General features: G+C 41.8%; 1 protein-coding gene across 1 annotated transcript; it reads right to left on the bottom strand.

Moving 5' to 3' along the window:
- Nucleotides 1–1,740: 1,740 nt before the first annotated feature.
- Nucleotides 1,741–13,533, bottom strand: CCDC174 (coiled-coil domain containing 174). The gene is made up of 11 exons (XM_064432765.1): nucleotides 13,430–13,533; nucleotides 11,570–11,674; nucleotides 10,585–10,685; nucleotides 9,645–9,703; nucleotides 8,536–8,716; nucleotides 6,945–7,040; nucleotides 5,958–6,094; nucleotides 5,486–5,580; nucleotides 5,084–5,231; nucleotides 4,154–4,288; nucleotides 1,741–3,068 (listed from the first exon to the last, which is right to left on the bottom strand). The coding sequence occupies exons 1-11, from the start codon at nucleotides 13,469–13,471 to the stop codon at nucleotides 1,969–1,971; spliced, it is 2,199 nt and encodes a 732-aa protein (XP_064288835.1). The 5' UTR covers nucleotides 13,472–13,533; the 3' UTR covers nucleotides 1,741–1,968.
- Nucleotides 13,534–17,311: the final 3,778 nt, after the last annotated feature.

Below are 17,311 nucleotides of genomic sequence, written 5' to 3'. Positions count from 1 at the left end.
TTTGCCCCAGGAATGACTGAATGAAATGAATGAGGTTGCTGATCCCAGCCAAGCTAACTTGAGGTGGTCTGAGGGGAGGACAGTGAACAGGAATGTCTGCTCCACAGCATGAGACAATATGCAAAAAGCATTTCAGCAGAAAAGCAAGACAAGAGGGCAGCAGACCAAATGGCAAAGTGACAGATCACTGCAGTGAGAGCTGTTCTCAACGGGCTTAACTTTAATGTAGGCACTGAATCCCCCTCCTGGCCAAGAGCCTCCTGTTTAATATTAGGCTGTGGAAATGAAGCTAAACAAAGGAACACTTTGATTGTATCTTTTTACATAACACTAGGTAATAAATGGCATTTCATTCCTTTCTGCAGCTCCGGCTCAATGTCAAACTAATGCAAAGACAATATAACTCCTAAATCATAGATATACATAAAGTTATCACAGTCTGAAGGGCACAGAAAAAGCAAAGTTCAAAAGGCAGTTGGAAATGGATGTCAATTAAAATAGCAGCAAAATAGACACAAATATTCTTTGCAGGGAAATCCATTGAAGGACACAACTGCCATAATCAATTCAAGTCAAGCTCTAGTGTTTGAAAAGGCTTTGCCCACTCTTTAGAGTTCAGCTCCAAGGAAATTATACCCTGCTCTGAATGGCTTCCAGATACTGATTCTGTGAGGTCTTAGAAGAGGAAACTTCTTTAGTGTAAATCAGCCAGCCTGGAAAACTGGGCGTGACCTTCTCCAAGACATTTTCCATCCTCGTTTTCTTCAAAATTGGGATAGTGGTATTATATTACTTCACAATAGTATTCTGAGGTTAAATTAATATATAACTGCAATGTACTGTTCCTGCTCTGCAAATTCCAGTGATGTAGGAGCTGAGGCTAAATTGGAATTTGAGGACAGAATATGTTCTGCACATCCTTCAGTCACACTGAACATCTTGCTGTTCACCAGGCTTGCAGAGCAGCCTGAGATCTGACTGAAGCACACAAGAGCAGCAAATCAGTTTTGTCTCTTGGCCAGTTCACTGTTGCATTTAAATGGTCATTATTTTGACTTTACCTCTGCCATTTAATGATCTATGCAATTGCCCATTCTCACCTGCTTTTCTAGGTCTTATCCTTGTATGAGGCTTTTAAAATACAAGTGGAGTGATCTAAGTTACCTTTAGAAATAAAAATCTTCTACATGGCAAGTATTCTCATCTACTGAGATTCTGGAATAGAAGTTAGTTTGGTAGAGATTGGTCTGCTTTTATATTTAATGACTCCAATAATCAGTTTTTGAAAAAAAAAATTAAATAAAGCCATATATGTAACTCCTTATGCAAGAAAAACACACTTGGGAGAATTATGAGAGGATCTTCTAAACGAGTAAGACATTAATTTCAGGTGTCAAGGCTTCTGCTTCAGTGTTTTGTTTATTTTCAGCCTACCCATCATTATTTATTGACTTCTGCAATGTCTCCACTCTAAAATGCTGCACAGAATTATATATGGACCTCAGGAATGCAGAGGCCATGTGAACCACCAGTGTTCACTCCATAATATTCTGCACTTCCTAAAGACAGGAGATTAAGTGAGGAACAAAACCATTCTGTTTGGCAGCAGAGGACCTACCATTTCCATACTGTTTCTGTGGATGTCACTGAACTTGTAGTACCTCCAAACCAGAAGCCAGCTGGGAGCAACCAACTAAAGGAGTTTATCTCTTGAAAGCAAGTGATTAATATAGCCTTAAGTTCAGGTGTAAGAGTCAAAGAGCTAAATTTTAATAAAGAGGTAATAAAAAAAAACCAACAGGGCAAAATATAACTGTGATGTTCAACAGCTTATGTGTCCAGATTTATTCTGATGTACTTACAGAAACTTATTTTTCCCATATGTAGGAAAATAATATTCTGTAGAGGACATAATTAATTATATTTCAGTTCTTTAGATCATGGTTCTTGCTTATCTTTTTGCTCAGCTCAAGTCACTTGTCTATAATAAGAGAGCATATCATCTAAACTTTGGTAAAGTGGTTCCTGATTTGGAGTGTCACTGCTGCTGGTCTGCTCTGGAGGTGCCATATCCTGAGTGCTGCAGCCACTGGGCTGCGTTCCTGGTGGCACATCCTGGGCGCTGCTGCCACAGGTCTCTGTTCCTGGTGGCACATCCTGGGCGCTGCTGCCACAGGTCTCTGTTCCTGGTGGCACATCCTGGGCGCTGCTGCCACAGGTCTCTGTTCCTGGTGGCATCTCTTGGGTGCTGCAGCCACAGGCGTGTGTACCTGGTGGCACATCTTGGCTGCTGCATCCACAAGTGTGTATTCCTGGTGGCACATCTTGGCTGCTGAGGTCATAGTCTGTATGACTCTCATAAGTGTGTGTTCCTGGTGGCACATCCTGGGCACTGCAACTGCAGGTCTGCATTCCTGGTGGCACACCCTGGGAGCTGCATCCACAGGTGTGCATTGCTGGTGGCACACCCTGGGTGCTGTAGCCATAGGCCTGCATTGCAAAGGGCATCTCAGGAGTGCCATAGCCATAGCTGTGCATTGGTGGCACCATTCCTGGTGCTCCATAGCTGTAAGCCTGCACTGGGAAGGGCACCTCGGGGGTGCCATAGCCATAGGCTGGCATGGGTGGTGGCACAGCCTGGGTGCTGTAGCCGTAACCCCGCAGTGGGGGTGGCACAGCTCGGGCACCAAAGCCGTAGGCCTGTGCTGGTGGCAGCATGTCCTCCTCATCATCACTGCTGTCATCCTCTGCTGATGACACGCCTTGAGTGTCACGGCCACTGGGCTCTGCTGACCCTGGCTTAACTGGAACGTTGCTGTTGGAAGGCTGTGGTGACAGTGGCACATCTCCAGTGCTGCTGCCACTGCCCCCTGGCACCGATGGCCTCTGTTGGTTTTGTGCTCTCTCCGTTTCCAGTTTTTCAGAGGTTTCAGAACTGTTCAAATTCCGACTTCGGTGATAATCATCTTTCTTTTGTCCCAAAAAGTAATCAGAAGGTGGTGCAAATTCTGGGTCTCGCTCATCTCTAAGTTCTTCCTGTTTCTTTTCCCATTGTCCAAACATCAGTTCTGTCAGAAACAGGAAAATGGTAGATTTAGCATAGATTTCAAGGTCTGAAGGTCAGTCAGATAGGAGGGAAAACAAATTGGCAAACAAAGAAGATGCAACTGTGTAAAGCCACCTGAAGTTCCTTTTCCACCTCATACTACATGGAAATACATGAGTCTAGTGCAGATTCCTTCAGTGAACCACAGTTAGTTCACTTGGCATTTTAGAGTAAGCTGTCCTCTGCTTTCTGAGTGTAGTATTTGCTGCAGTGCTGCCTGGGTCTTGGTGAGATACCAGGCTTCATCAGAGGAAGGAAAAAACCAATGTCAGAGAGGATAAAGATTTATGAGATAGGATCTGAAAGTTTGGGGGTTTAATGGAATCATGAAGTTTCCCCTCACAGTGATGTTCATTTCATATGCTCATTAATGGAGCATAAAGATTGAAAAGTTGAAAAAGCAAAAGATTGATAAAGAATCTGGAAATACCAGTATTGCATAGAAGAGGAATAGTGCTGTTATAGCACTAAAGAAGGTGAGCATTTATGTGCTTTGTCTATTCCTTGTTTGCTTTTACTTAGAAGTCATGCATCAGATTAGAAGAATGTGCATGAGCTTAGATTAATAGTGCAAAATGAGTCAGTAGGTTTGGGAAGGACCTACAAGATAGCCATCACTTTGTGACAAGGAAGGTGCTTCAAAATGGGACACAGGCACTGAAGTGGTCTCTTCTGAATCATGTTTTAGTATTGTGCTGTGTGATATTTGTATGATACATCTATCAGGTAGCAGAAACCACAGGAATATATCAAGAAAAGATCACACTGTACATCTTATGAAGTACAGAATTTGTCATTCTGTCAACCTGTCAAGATCATTCAGAAATTCAGTAACTCATATAGAAGAAAACTTCTGGGGACATTACAGCAGCTACTGGCACTAAGGCATCCTTGTCATCACTGCCCTGGACACTGGAGAGTCATCACTACCAAGGTAGAAAGGATTTCTGCTTCTCAGTCTTACCATACTTTGGTCACAAAACAGAAATGAAAGTGGCAGTGTACATGCTCTCTCCCAACAAGGTTCCTGAATCCACAATTCCTTACCTTTGCCTTTATCCCACTCTCGGACATAAGGCACTCCAGGCTTTGTATCTCTCCTCTCCTGGATGATGACCTCTACCTTCCTACTTGCTGCAGTAACTTTTGGAGGTTCTGGTTCCTCAGCAGCACCTTTCACTTCTGTGTTACAAGAAGAGATTGTAGAGATTGTCAGTTACAGAATAAAATCTGTATGACTCTCACAGGTAAAAAAAAGAACATTTATTTCCATACATCTCCAATAAGAAGAGTATCTCTATTTCATTTACTGGATAAAACAATTTGCATTCTTATTCTTCTGAACAACCATAACAGTGAGCAGTGGCACAATGCTGTTCTTCATTTCCAGAACACTTCACAGTTAATCACTTGCATGGAATTCTGACACAGTAAAATATCAGCTACATTTTCCAGTGGGAGACAGTACAAGTTGACTATCAGTGTTGTAAGGGAGACAGCACAGAGAGAGGATTAGAATTCAAATTCATTATTCTAAATCCTAGAATCAGCTGTATCTCCAATTCACACACTGCACTGAAACTGTCAGAGTGTATATTGAATGCTATCAAAATTGACTTGTTATTGCTTATTCTACCTCATCTTCATAGAAGAAAAAGCCAGTACAATGTCAGCAGCTCTAGCCTCAATATGCATAATTAACCCATGTAATTCCTGCTGTCAGGTGTGAATCAAAAAAAGCCTACAATCTACATACTGTATTTCTACCTGCATTATTAAGCTATTTCTGGCATGATTTTATATCTACACACAATTATATCAGCAATCATTATCCTAAAAGTTATGTTAATTGTATATATAGAATACACAATACGAATACATTGAATGTAAATGAATATAAATTAGAATCTGTCTGTCCACAGATCAAGAACAAGACAAAACAGCAAGTATTAAACTTAAAAAGGCAACAGATCATACCTCCATTCTCCAGTTTTTCTGCCTCTTCCTCTAATCCAGCTTCCCTTAACTTTTTAATCTTCCTTGCTCGAAGTTTGGACAGCCTTGCATCTAGAGCTGCCTTCCTCTTCTCCTTCAGCTGTTCACGTTTATTTCTCTGATCAAGTGTCTTAATAGCAAAGGGAAACATGAATTAATCTTCATTTGTTATTATAAACAATTACGTATCTTCCCTCACAAAACAACTAAAAGCAATCCTAATCAAGTACCGGGTTTCAACAGGAAAAAAGAAGCCAAATTTCTTTGGCTTCTTCAGAGTCAGTTGTAGGCATCACCTCATGTAGCACTTACACAACAAATCAAAGACAGTAACGTCTGAAACCACTCTGCCCTTGCAGCCCAGTCTGCTCTTCACTCTCATACCTGCTCCCTCAGCATATCCAGGGTTGCCCGTTGTTTATGCCTCAGTTCTTGGTCCCGAGAAAAGGCAAAGTAACCAACACCGAGCTGCCTGGCCTCTGAAAAGGAGAAAACCAATAGGTTTAAGTTAAATTCAATTCTTAATTGACAATAACTACACCCTGCAGGCACCCTGCTTTCAGCATGGAATTATTCCCAACACTTGGACTGGTTTTAGATGGCTAAAAAAGGCTTGCTTTAGATAATACATAAAGTGAAGCTTCTTGAAGGAGAACACAGAATGAGGTAGAGAAACATTTGAGAAAAATACAATTTGAAGAAAAAGTAAATCTAGACTTATGTACTGGTAACTTTCAACAGTTACCACACACCTGGCTTAACACACACCTACACTTTGCCACACAGGCACAGAAGTAACTTTCCCTTGCTCCCTCTACAACTGATTTCTTTGGTGATACAAAGTATGGCACTGTACCATTTTCTCGAATGTCCTCATAATGTATGGGTCCCATGGGTTTTCTGAGGGCTTCTTCTTCTTCCTTTTCCCACTGCTGCCTCTGAAGTTCTCTTCTCATGTCTTCAGATAACAGAGTATTCCCATCAGGTTCTTGTCTAATTAAAACAAATTAAGGATTACAGAGCAGAATTTAGCAGTTTGTCAGTACCAAACAGTGCACATACAATTTGGTCTGATCCACTATTGCAGTTTCCATGTTACACAGATCACTGCATTCACTACTTAGTGATACAGTGCTGATGACTATGGTACAGGGTCAAGACAGAAATACAAAGCTGCCTCTAAAACCAGGTACTGGTACAACATGTTATTAAAAGACAAATAAAATTGTATCCTTTCTCAGAAGATTTGTAAAATAATTACCAAATCACAAAATGGGAGATGGAATCATTAGTTATTGGCATCTGTGGGGATTCTAGCAATCACATATAGGAACATTTCAAATTTAATGTAAGAAAATGAAAGGTATTTGAAGTAACAAAAAGCTAAGCATTTACACAAGAGATCTACTCAAAATATTAATATTCAAATATTAACACACAAATATTAATAAGGAAGTAATTTTAACAAAAGAGATGTTAAACAGCTGTTTAACAGAAGAACAAAACCAAACAAATGGAGGTCTAACAAATTTACTTTGAATATCATGAGGAATTTGGAATTGTTAAAAGACTACCATAAATTTCCACATTAAACAGAACAGTAATCACTTTCCTGGCATTTTATGGAAGGTATAATGAAACACAAGGACCCCAGTTTTTAAAAGATGCAACAAATATCTAAGATTGATTAAAACCTTTCTCTACAAATTATGCAAATCTAGAGAAAGCAGTAACATCAATTCTGGATTGAGAATGGGGTGACAAAGCACAGCCTCTCTTCCTTTTCATTAAAAAAAAAGTTAAATACTGAGAGGAACATGCAGCTCCATTAGAGAAATCACACCTTTTCCCTTGAAGTTCCTGATCCATTTTAAGCAGGCTTGGTAAATCCTTCTTCATACAGCGTCTAGATCGACCCAAGAAATCAACATAATCAACCCTGTAATAAAAGAAAAAGAAAAGTGATGCAAAACTTCTATTTGCAGATTAGTATTAATCTTACCCAGAAGACAGAAGCAGTGACCATTTCCAAAGAGTGTCTGTCACCTGCCAGTCTGTGTGTGACAGTTGCTCCTGCTTTTCATTTAACACACTCGCAGATTAAGAGCACAGTTCTGAATGGGGCATGTAACAATTCTACCAGACATTTATTCTATCTCCCTTAGAGACCCCTGCTCACCTGGGCAATAAAATGGTGCACAAAATGTTCAAAAGTAACCATGTCACGTAGTTTCCACAACAAAATAGAACTCAGCCTACTGTTTGCTTCCCATGGTGAAGATAATGATGCAGCATTGACTTCTTGTGGATATGAAATTGCTACAATACATTTCAATTATTGGTCTAAAGGCCATTCAGAACAGACTGATAGTGTGCATTCAACTGCATAACAAAGGCTGACTAAAACACAAGCAAAATGTTCCTCTGAAGCTATTGTGCTTCTTATTCAACTCTTTATAGTACTGAACACCTGATTTACAGTTGTTGAAAAAGCTGTTAAGAGCTACACTTACTGTCCTGTAATGTGGAAAGCTCTTTAGCATCAAGCTGCCTCAATTATCCCATTCTAAAGAATATTACAGCTGAAAAAGTATGACTGGCAGTCTAGCTCCCAGCCCCCAAACTTTTAAAGATCTGGGCTTTTACTAAGTCCTTTACATAGTTTCTAAGGACATCTACACTTTAGTATTTGAAGAATGAAGGTCTGTTTTGTAGTGGTTACTGCTGGTTTAAACTGATTACCAGAAGTAAAATCTCTTGTTCCATAAACATTTTAAACAAATGGGCAGTGAAAATGTTTAGTCAGGACTGGTTTCATAATAATTTTTAATGTCTCAGGTGAAAAAATAGTAGTTACTTGGAATGACACAGAAAACTGTCAGAGACTATTTGCTGTGCTGCAGCAAAGTGGAAGAAATGCTGAAAATGGTGTTCTTATTCCAACCAGAGTTTCTCTCCTTTAAGGGAAGGCTGTACAATTAAATGATTGCTCAGTTTTAAGTCACTCACAATTAAGAAAGGAACGTGAATACCATAAAATCCTCAAGTTTTGCTAAAATACATTTCTTCAGCACATCAAAGCGTAAAATGGCACAAATACTGTGATGTGATGACTACTTGCATCAACTCTGCAAGAAAATAAGAGAGGAGATGATGTTGTCCCCCCTATAACACATTGCCTTCATTGCAATTTCTCAAGATCCAAGATGTAGATTCTATTGCAGTGTTACCTATGTGGGTGGAAATGAAAGAGACATGGAGGACTGTCTTTATAGGAGAAATGAAAGAATCTTAACACCTCCTTGTCGATGTGTAGTATTAAACAAGAAGGAAAAACAAAGGTGCCACTTCACACATTTTGGTAAAGTATTTTCTCATGAAATTCTCAAGAATAAGAGTGGCCAGGACAGATGAGCCCTATCAGTATCACCAACCATTCCTCATCCGGGTCCTCTGGTGGTGGAATGTCTGCTTCAGGCTGAGTTTCCTCCTCATCTGTGTCTCTTTCTGAAGTCTTCCCAGCAGCTTCACTCTGCCTCAGCTCCTGTACTTTGTGCTGTTTGTCTATGATCTTCTGAGTGAAATCCACCAGGTACAAATCCTCAGTTTCTTCATCTAAGGCAGAAAATCGATTCTTAGCGAACAGCCATGAAAAGAACAGAACTGAGCACAAAATCAATACCAAATAGCTACAATCAGCTTTTCAGCTGCCAGCAATGCCCTTGACCACAGTATTGGGGAGTACTTAAATCTCATTCAGTGCCAAACAAACCCAGAGCTATCAAGTGGCTCCACAGTGATAACGTCTATTTCTGAATCGAAGTTTTGGGGCATTGTGTGCAGTACAGAAAAGGCTGCATTCTCTGCAGCAAAACATTCTCTGCTCTTTAACTATTTCATAGGCAAAGGATTTGTCATATAATGGCTCAAATACTTTTTTGATGCTTAACATTTGGTATGTTGGCAGGAGCCAAGCATTCATGAGGGTAGATTTTAGGAAAGCAGAGGAAAGAAGTGGTGGGGTCATGTGGATGAAGATGGACACCAGTAAAGAAAACAAATTAATTGCAAGGAGATTTGTATTCTATTTTAATAATTACTTTTTGAAAGGGACTGAATGTGTGAGAGAAGAAAGGAACAGATTAGCATTCGCTATCCCTATTAGCTGCATGACTGGCATTCATATATGGACCAGCCTGACTCCTCTCCTGATCCTCTTCTCCTCATAAAGGCCCAACAATTAGAATGCAGGACAGAGCATCAGCAATGCAATCCAAAGATTGCACAATAGAGAGAAATTTTTCTTGGTTTTTCTAAGATACTGTATTGAAAAACCAAAATATAGTTCATCCACTTAATGAATGAGTGAAACAAGCCCCTAGTGCTTTACCAGGTCAGGGTGCCCTTCAAAAGTAATTTTATTTTCTCCAGTAAATGTATATTTTTCCTTCTCAAAGTGGAATAAACCATGACAATCAGTTTGTATAATAATTCCAAGACTTTATACATATATAAATGCTTATTTTGGAATAGTATTGTTCACCTGGAAAGTCTCCTTTTGTCATTTTCTCATACAGCTTTGCTTTCTCTTCAAGCTTCTTCCTGAAAAAAGAAAAAAAAATGAACCTTGCAATGCTACCAATTCCAAGCACATTTTAAAGTGACCTATTTACCTTATATAAATGGAATAGAAAAATCCTGGGAGTGCCTGAGGTATTTATTAGAAGCTGACTTATGCCTGGCTTTTGTTTTGAACCTTCACTAGCGTTTCTGAAGATATAATATTTTTCAGTTCCAGAATTTATACTGAAAATAATTTTAATGAAGTTACAAATTTAATCTCAAATGTAATTTGTCAAGTAGGCAGAAACATGATGTTAGAAGAATTCCACCTTTATCTAAGTACTGTGGTCTGTCAGATAAATACTGGAAACAAAACTATGATTTGCAGCTACTGAAAAACAGTTTTACAGGAAAAAAAGAGATAACACAGTTATACCTTATCTTAGAAACTGAAGAGAAAATCTTAGCTAATTTATAAAATTTCTAAGAGCAAGGTACTGTTTACAGAAGCACAGCAAATGATTTATAAATGGCATTTTCCACATATACCTTTTTGTACCACTAACCCATTTAGAAAATGGGGTAATTCTTGAAAATGTGAGCCATTTTCTGTCAAGCCCAAGAAACACCTTGCTATAGAATTCTAATATGTCACTGCACTGGCTGGTAATTCTGAAGATGACCTAAAAATCAGTAACCTGACACATTTAGACAGCTGTGACAATGTGAGTTCATGAGAGCATGGGACTGCTGGGATGCAGTTTGTACACTACTGGTAAAAAGTATGGATGATGCTGGAATTACTGGCTGCTCTAATGAGAATTGCTGGTCCAAAAAACTCCTTTCTGTGCTTTCCTAAATACCAAAGAAAAAAATTCTGCAAAGTATTTGCAGTATTTCTTACAGAGCCTAAGAGCTACCTTGATTTATCCAATATATCCTGCTCTTCTGCCTTCTGCTCAACATCTTTTGCAGCTCGATTTACAACTCCCGTGTTCTGTTTGGTCCAGATACTTGGTTTCTGCAGAGGAAAATTTTGTAACGACAAATAAATAGATGAAAATATTAAAAATTGTAGCAATTAAAAATATTTCAACTCTATAATGCAAATGATGCACATGAATCATGGAAGGCTTTGTAAATAACATCTTACACGTGTTTGACTTCAGACCAATCCTGTGCTGTACAGGCTGCAGGATGGTAGCATAGTTAAGGGCAGGCTGAGAAGCTAAAAATTCCACAGGTACTCAGAAATCAGACAAAATATATTCTGGCAAAGATGTTAAGGTTAAAAAAACCCCAATCTTGCTGATTAAATACTAACAAAGCCAAAAATTGTTTCTATTCTCTGTTGTCTCCATTTTAGATAAAAAATACAGTCAGTTGGCCTGTTTGCAGCATAACACTGTAAATGCTGCATGTGCTTCAAATATGGTAGGAGCAGCACATTCTGCTTCTAGAGAGCTACAGAATGAACAAAACCCAAAGTGCAGGATAGAGCAAACAAGAGAGTAATTGTGTATTCATTATTGTACACCAAAAACAGATAGCAGAGCATTTATCAAGGGAGTTCAGTGACTCTAGAACAATCTCTCATCCTCCATCCTGCAGCATCATATAAAATCCTCTAATAAAAAAATAAACATATTTTGCTATAATTAAAGGGTGTGCATCCTTGGGGAATGAAGATTAAGTGGGGATTTAGATGGGCAGAAGCACATGACTAAGCTTTCTGTGCACAGGAATCTCACCCAGAAATGAACTTTAGAGAACGTTCTCATCATGTACATTTTATATTTGACTAGAAACACAGCTGAGCATTTACTACTATTTAGATTTGAGTATAACTTCCTTACTTTCAGGATAAAGACAATGACAAAAACAACAGTGGAAGATTATTTTTACCTTATTAGAAGTTCTGGGCTTTGCAAAGACACCAGCATCTTTCAACAGCTTTTCTTTCTTGAATTCCTCTTGCTTTCGGAAGAGTTCGGCTTTGAGATCCACCAGCTGCACCACACAAATAACAGATCACAGGCACAGGCATCAGTTGCTGCAATAAATAACTGGATCTCTAGGAAAACAATCTGTTACTTACAGTTATAGGAGCATTTCATTGCATTTTTATGTGGAACTTTGAAGCACTGATCTGATCACTAAGATCACCTTTTACAGCAAACAAAATAAAGAACCACAGAATGCAAATTGTGACTAGGGATTAAAACAATCCTCAAAGATATCCTTGATCTTTTGCTACACACTGAGGATAAGAGAGGCATAGCTCTGTCTAGATTTTACCAGCCTCCTAATGGCAAATAAATAGAGAAGAAGCAATGAAAAACACTACTGACTATGAAGAGAACTTTTAACCATTAGATAATTAATAAAATCCTGTCTCAGAAAATAATTTATAAAAGTTTGCTACAGTAAAATGTATTTTTTTCCTAGTGCTTTATGTACTGTTTAATAGGTTTAGATTTTCTTTATCCTTCTTTTAAAATAAATATATGAGTAGCATTGCCATCTGTGACCAAGCTCCATCTCAGCTTTTATTACGAAACATCATGGGCAGGGGTATTATCTTGGGATCACAAAATTAGTTTGGAAGATGATATTATGCTACTTTTCCTGCAAGTCCTACAGATGACAAAATTCAGAGCTGCACATTAAACCAGGAAAGTGCAAAACTTTGGTATTAATATTTGTCCCAAGCACTATAGCATTTGCTTTTCAAGTCCCTGGGACAACGAAGTGCAGTGTCTTAAAAATCACTCATTCACCCTTCTGCTTAGAAGTGATCATCCAGAAATTCAATGTAAAATATTTCGCAGTTAACTATTAGCATACATTAACTATTTACATAACTCTTCATCTGAAGCGTCTGGCAGAATCTCTCGTGAGCGTCCTGGAGAGCAGCGAGGGGCAGCACCTCACCATCCCTAAGGGTGGGGAGTTCATCTGCCACAGCACAGACCTCCTGCTCTCCAGGAAAAACGCTTTTCCCTGTTACGGGCTGATTTAATCACTGCATCGGGAGTGCAAACCCAGGCCGGGCACGCTCGGGTTTGGAGCGCAGGGCGAGTGCCCGGTCAGGGGGGTGAGGGGACAAACCCCCAGCCCCGGCACCGCCACAGACCCGGTATGCGGCTCGAGCACAGCCCCTGAACCCAGCGCCTGCTGCAGGGACCGCACACAGCCCCTGAACCGAGCCCCTGAACCCAGTGCCTGCTGCAGGGACCGCACACAGCCCCTGAACCCAGCACCTGCTGCAGGGACTGCACACAGCCCCTGAACCCGGCACCTGAACCCAGCACCTGCTGCAGGGACCGCACACAGCCCCTGAACCCAGCTCCTGAACCCAGCCCCTGAACCCAGCGCCTGCTGCAGGGACCGCACACAGCCCCTGAACCCAGCCCCTGAACCCAGCGCCTGCACACAGCCCCCGAACCCAGCACCTGCTGCAGGGACCGCACACAGCTCCTGAACCCAGCACCTGCTGCAGGGACTGCACACAGCCCCTGAACCCGGCACCTGCACACAGCCCCCGAACCCAGCTCCTGAACCCAGCGCCTGCTGCAGGGACTGCACACAGCCCCCGAACCGGCCCCCTCCCGCACCAGCGGATCCCCGGGCGAGCCGCACGGCCTGCGCCGGCCAGGCCCTGCCCGCCCGCGGGAGCGCGGCGGCTGAGCACGCCTCACAGCCCTACAAGCCTCCCTGGCAGGCGCAGGGGTTCACTCTGCCTCTCCCAGCTCAGTCACTCACCGAGGACGCGGCCACGTCCAGCGGCTTCTTCCTCCGGTCCATGGCGGGACCGCCGCCGCCGCCGCCTCCTTCCCGCAGGCCGCCTTGCCGTAAAGTGCGGCGGGAGCGCGGCGCTATCGCGACAGTGCGCTGAGGGCGGCCGGGCAGGCGCCGCCGCCATGTTGGGGAGGTCAGGGGGCTTCTCCAGTTTTGGGAATCCCTGCGCTCAAACTGAGTGAGGAAATGAGCTTTTTTGGCAGGTGCGGGACAAATCCTTCAGGCGTCCCGCTGGAAATGCCCCTGTGCAGCCGCGGGGCGGGAGCTGCTGCTGTTGTGGCGGAGCTGGGGTGCCCTGGGCTGGCAGGACTGCAGGCTGGCCCACAGCTGGGGGGGGCTCGGTGAACATGGTTCAAATTTGGCATCAGGGTGGGTTCATTACCCTGTGCCAGCCTCAGGTATTCCTATTTTTTGTTCTTGTTTGTGCAGAGTGTGGAGCTGGGTGGTGACCCATGGGAAGTTAATTCACCGATCATCCAAAGTTCACACTCTTTACACAACATAATAAATAAAGACATCAACATTCTTTGGTTACAGATTACTCAACTCCCCTATTTGCTAGTTCTGTCTCGTGCTTCTCCTGCTCATCAATCTGCAGGCAGTTCTTCCCTCTGTTTGGGTCTGGGGCTGTTTTGAGTAGGTGGTCAATGAGTTGTCACAATCTCCCACTGCCAGAGTCACCTTTCCCCAGGTACTGCTCAGTCCTGACTTCACTCTTGGTGCTTCTCACCCAGGCAGCCCATTCATTTGGGAATTGTCTTCTCTTTTTTCTTAAAACAGATTAGCCAAACGTATGATGCTCACAATGCAATTGCCTAATCATAACTATCCAGCCATAGCTACTGATTAACACCTTAAAAAAAAAAAATCAAAGTTTGACTCAACCCCCTATCAAAACCTTAAGAGCCTCATAACTTGAGGAGTTTGGTATCATCAAGAGAAAAAAACCCCCAAAAAAAACCACACCAAAAAACCCCAAACAACCAGGAAAAAACCCAACCCAACCAACCCAACCTGAATCTTTCTTTCCTACCTCAGCTGGTGAGTGCCACACAGATGAGACCTGAACATCACAGCCAAATACAAACCCACCTACACGTGATGGATCCAGCTCTGCAGCCTCAGAGAGCAGCACAGGTGCTCTTGGGGAGTGAGATTCAGAGTTTTAATTATACTGGCTAACTCTTTATAAATTTTTTCATCCCCATGAATAAAAAGGACTGTCTGATAGATTTTAATTGAAATAATGAAGATCATACTTATCTGTGGTTGCAAGAAGAAGCTGCCTCTCACTTGTCTTTAATAAAGTGGAAAATATACAAGGTGCTCTGATGTTGCTGCTTGGCAGTGTGACAGCTGATAGAAGCACCAGATAAGTTCTGAGTTTGGAAATGTATTGCTTTTGTGTTTGGCAAGCTGGGTCAGGCCTGTGTTTATAGGTTATGGACACAGAATTGCAAACCTGACAGGATAATCAGTTGCCAAGAAAGCTGCACCCGTATTCCAGGGAGTGTGAAGTGTGCAGTTGAGAAAGAACAATTTCTGGCCCTTATGAAGCAATTTCTGACAGTGAAGCTGTCTTGCTTTTGGCTGTTTAAAAGGGGAATTGGTGAGAGACATCAGGTACAGGGAAGTGCAGGTCATATTAGAGCCATAAAGTATTTTAATTTGCAATGGAAGAGGAGAAATGCACATTACTGGAAAATAGGACAAATGAATGAAAACATCTGTGCTGTTCTAATTAAATCACACTTCAACAAATCATTTATTGTTGCCTGTTCAAACCTCATCTAGTGACAACACTGAGAAGGAAAAACAGCCCAGGTTTTTAAAATGTTCCTTTCAGGTCGAGGGTGAGATTCATCACCAAGTCTTTAAGGAAAATCTGTGCTACTGAGTTGCACAACAGGATATGGAAAAAGGAATTAATCCTAGAAATTCCAAGCTAGCTCGTGCTGCTGTGAGGATTGCAGAGTTGTTCTTGAAAGGAGCTGTGGATTGTCCTGTAGGTAGCAGAGGTCTGGCCAGGCATGCCTGGATTGGGAATGAGGCAGTGTCAGTGGTGCTGCACAGAACCGAGGGACGTGTGTGATGAGATAACCCTCAGCTCAGGTTCTCTCTCCTGGAGCATCAGCAGGGAGGGAAAACCACGGAGCAGGACAGAGGGAGCGCTGCTGGAGCTGTGGGATTGCTCTGCTGCCAGGCTCCAGGACAGAGGGGAGCCCTGCCCTGCTGGAGCCATGGGATTGCTCTGCTGCCAGGCTCCAGGACAGAGGGAGCCCTGTTCCTGCTGGAGCTGTGGGATTGCTCTGCTGCCAGGCTCCAGGACAGAGGGAGCCCTGCTCCTGCCCAGCTGGGGCGTTGCTCTGCTGCTGGGGGATTCAGCACCGAGAGCACACACAGACAGATGGCTCTGGGAGCACCGTGTGTCACTTCAGTGGTCTCGGATTTACAGCCTAGGAACTGACAAGCTTTCACACATGTGGTTCCCCCAGAAAGGCTCTGTCGACTCTAACCTGTGAAGGGCTATTCTGTGCATGTTTTTAATCCAGCTCACAGGAATTAATAAAATTCCAGTGAGGGAGGAATAAGAACACTTCAAATTGTGAAGCAAAACCAACTTAACATAAAGAAATGAGGTGGGGAAGGGGAGGAATCTGTTTCAGTGGACAGTAGAAGCTCAGTGTGGCTTTCCTGTGCTTATTTTTATCAGGAATAACTGATATAAACTACCATGTCTGATCTCAGACTGCTGATAGCCCTGAATTCCTGGGGAATAATTGATTCATCACTTCCAATTAGTATGCTGCTCATTTTAGAATGAGATCTAATTGTGTTTGTTTCCACAAAGCTGCATCAACACAAAAAACTTATTTATTATTTTTGAGGAAGATTTGGGATCGCAGTGGACTGTTCTAAGGGGATTTTTTATAAAACAGTGGTGTTTCACTGTCTCAGGAAATTGGTGAGAGAGGCTGTACAAACTTGAAATGAATCAGTTTCAAGCTTTGGTGTGGATCTCTCCTACACACCCCCAACCAAAACTTGTAGGAGTTCCAGACCAAATGACGTTTGGAGGTTTTGTTCTTCCGAGACTGATTCTCTTATCTCAGACACTAAGGTTTCATCCTACCCTAAGGCCTTGATATTCTATCTTATTTTTCTATTTCTTGGCTTTAAGATGAAATAAAACTGTAAATAACAGCTGGACATTTTGTGAGATAAGCCCTAGTGCTAGGGCATTCAGTCCTCATACACTTTCAGAGCCACTCAACATAAGGCAACTCATCCATGTTTTTCTGAGGGATGCAGAAATTCCTTCTGGCTTTCTTTTATATTTTTTTTACAGTCTCTGAATTTTAATCTCAGAAGTTATTGTATGAAAGAATTTGTGTTATGTCAACAAAAATATTTTTTTAAAATAGAGCAAGTTTTTCTTTGCTTTCCATAGTTTGCATGATCTTGGTCAGCAGGAGTATTTGTGGAATTTGTGTGTCTTAGTGTGTGTGAGGCCAAAAGTGATTGTGGATCAAGCAAAACGATTTACAAACTAATCCTTGCAGCACCAGAGGTCCAAAAGTGTTTCTTTCCTTCCTAGAAAAAATTACATCTCTTCCCAAAATCAAGTCCCAGCGTATCTGTTTTACTTGCTTCTCTAGATTTTCCTAAGGGGACCTGAAGCATAGTCTAGACTTCTAAATTCTTGTATTGTATTTTCATAAATGTCAACTGCTGCAGCAAAACAAACAAGCAAAAAAAAGAAACAAGCAAAAAAAGAAATTTTCCCTTTGGTAGAAAGTCTAGATGGACACTGTGGATTATTTTTTTTCAGGAAGACTAACAGTT

The sequence above is a fragment of the Passer domesticus genome, chromosome 9, assembly GCF_036417665.1.
Source record: "Passer domesticus isolate bPasDom1 chromosome 9, bPasDom1.hap1, whole genome shotgun sequence".
Taxonomy (NCBI): Eukaryota; Metazoa; Chordata; class Aves; order Passeriformes; family Passeridae; genus Passer; species Passer domesticus.
Note: the sequence above shows the minus strand (reverse complement) of the source record. Positions and strands in the feature narration are given on the sequence as shown.

Excerpts from the sequence above, each read along its gene's own strand:
- CCDC174 (XM_064432765.1), bottom strand. The coding sequence starts at position 13,471 with ATGGACCGGAGGAAGAAGCCGCTGGACGTGGCCGCGTCCTCG. Across the intron at positions 11,675-13,429 it reads TGGACGTGGCCGCGTCCTCG|CTGGTGGATCTCAAAGCCGA; the intron begins GTGAGTGACTGA and ends TGTGTGGTGCAG. Across the intron at positions 10,686-11,569 it reads AGCCCAGAACTTCTAATAAG|AAACCAAGTATCTGGACCAA; the intron begins GTAAAAATAATC and ends TTTCCTCTGCAG.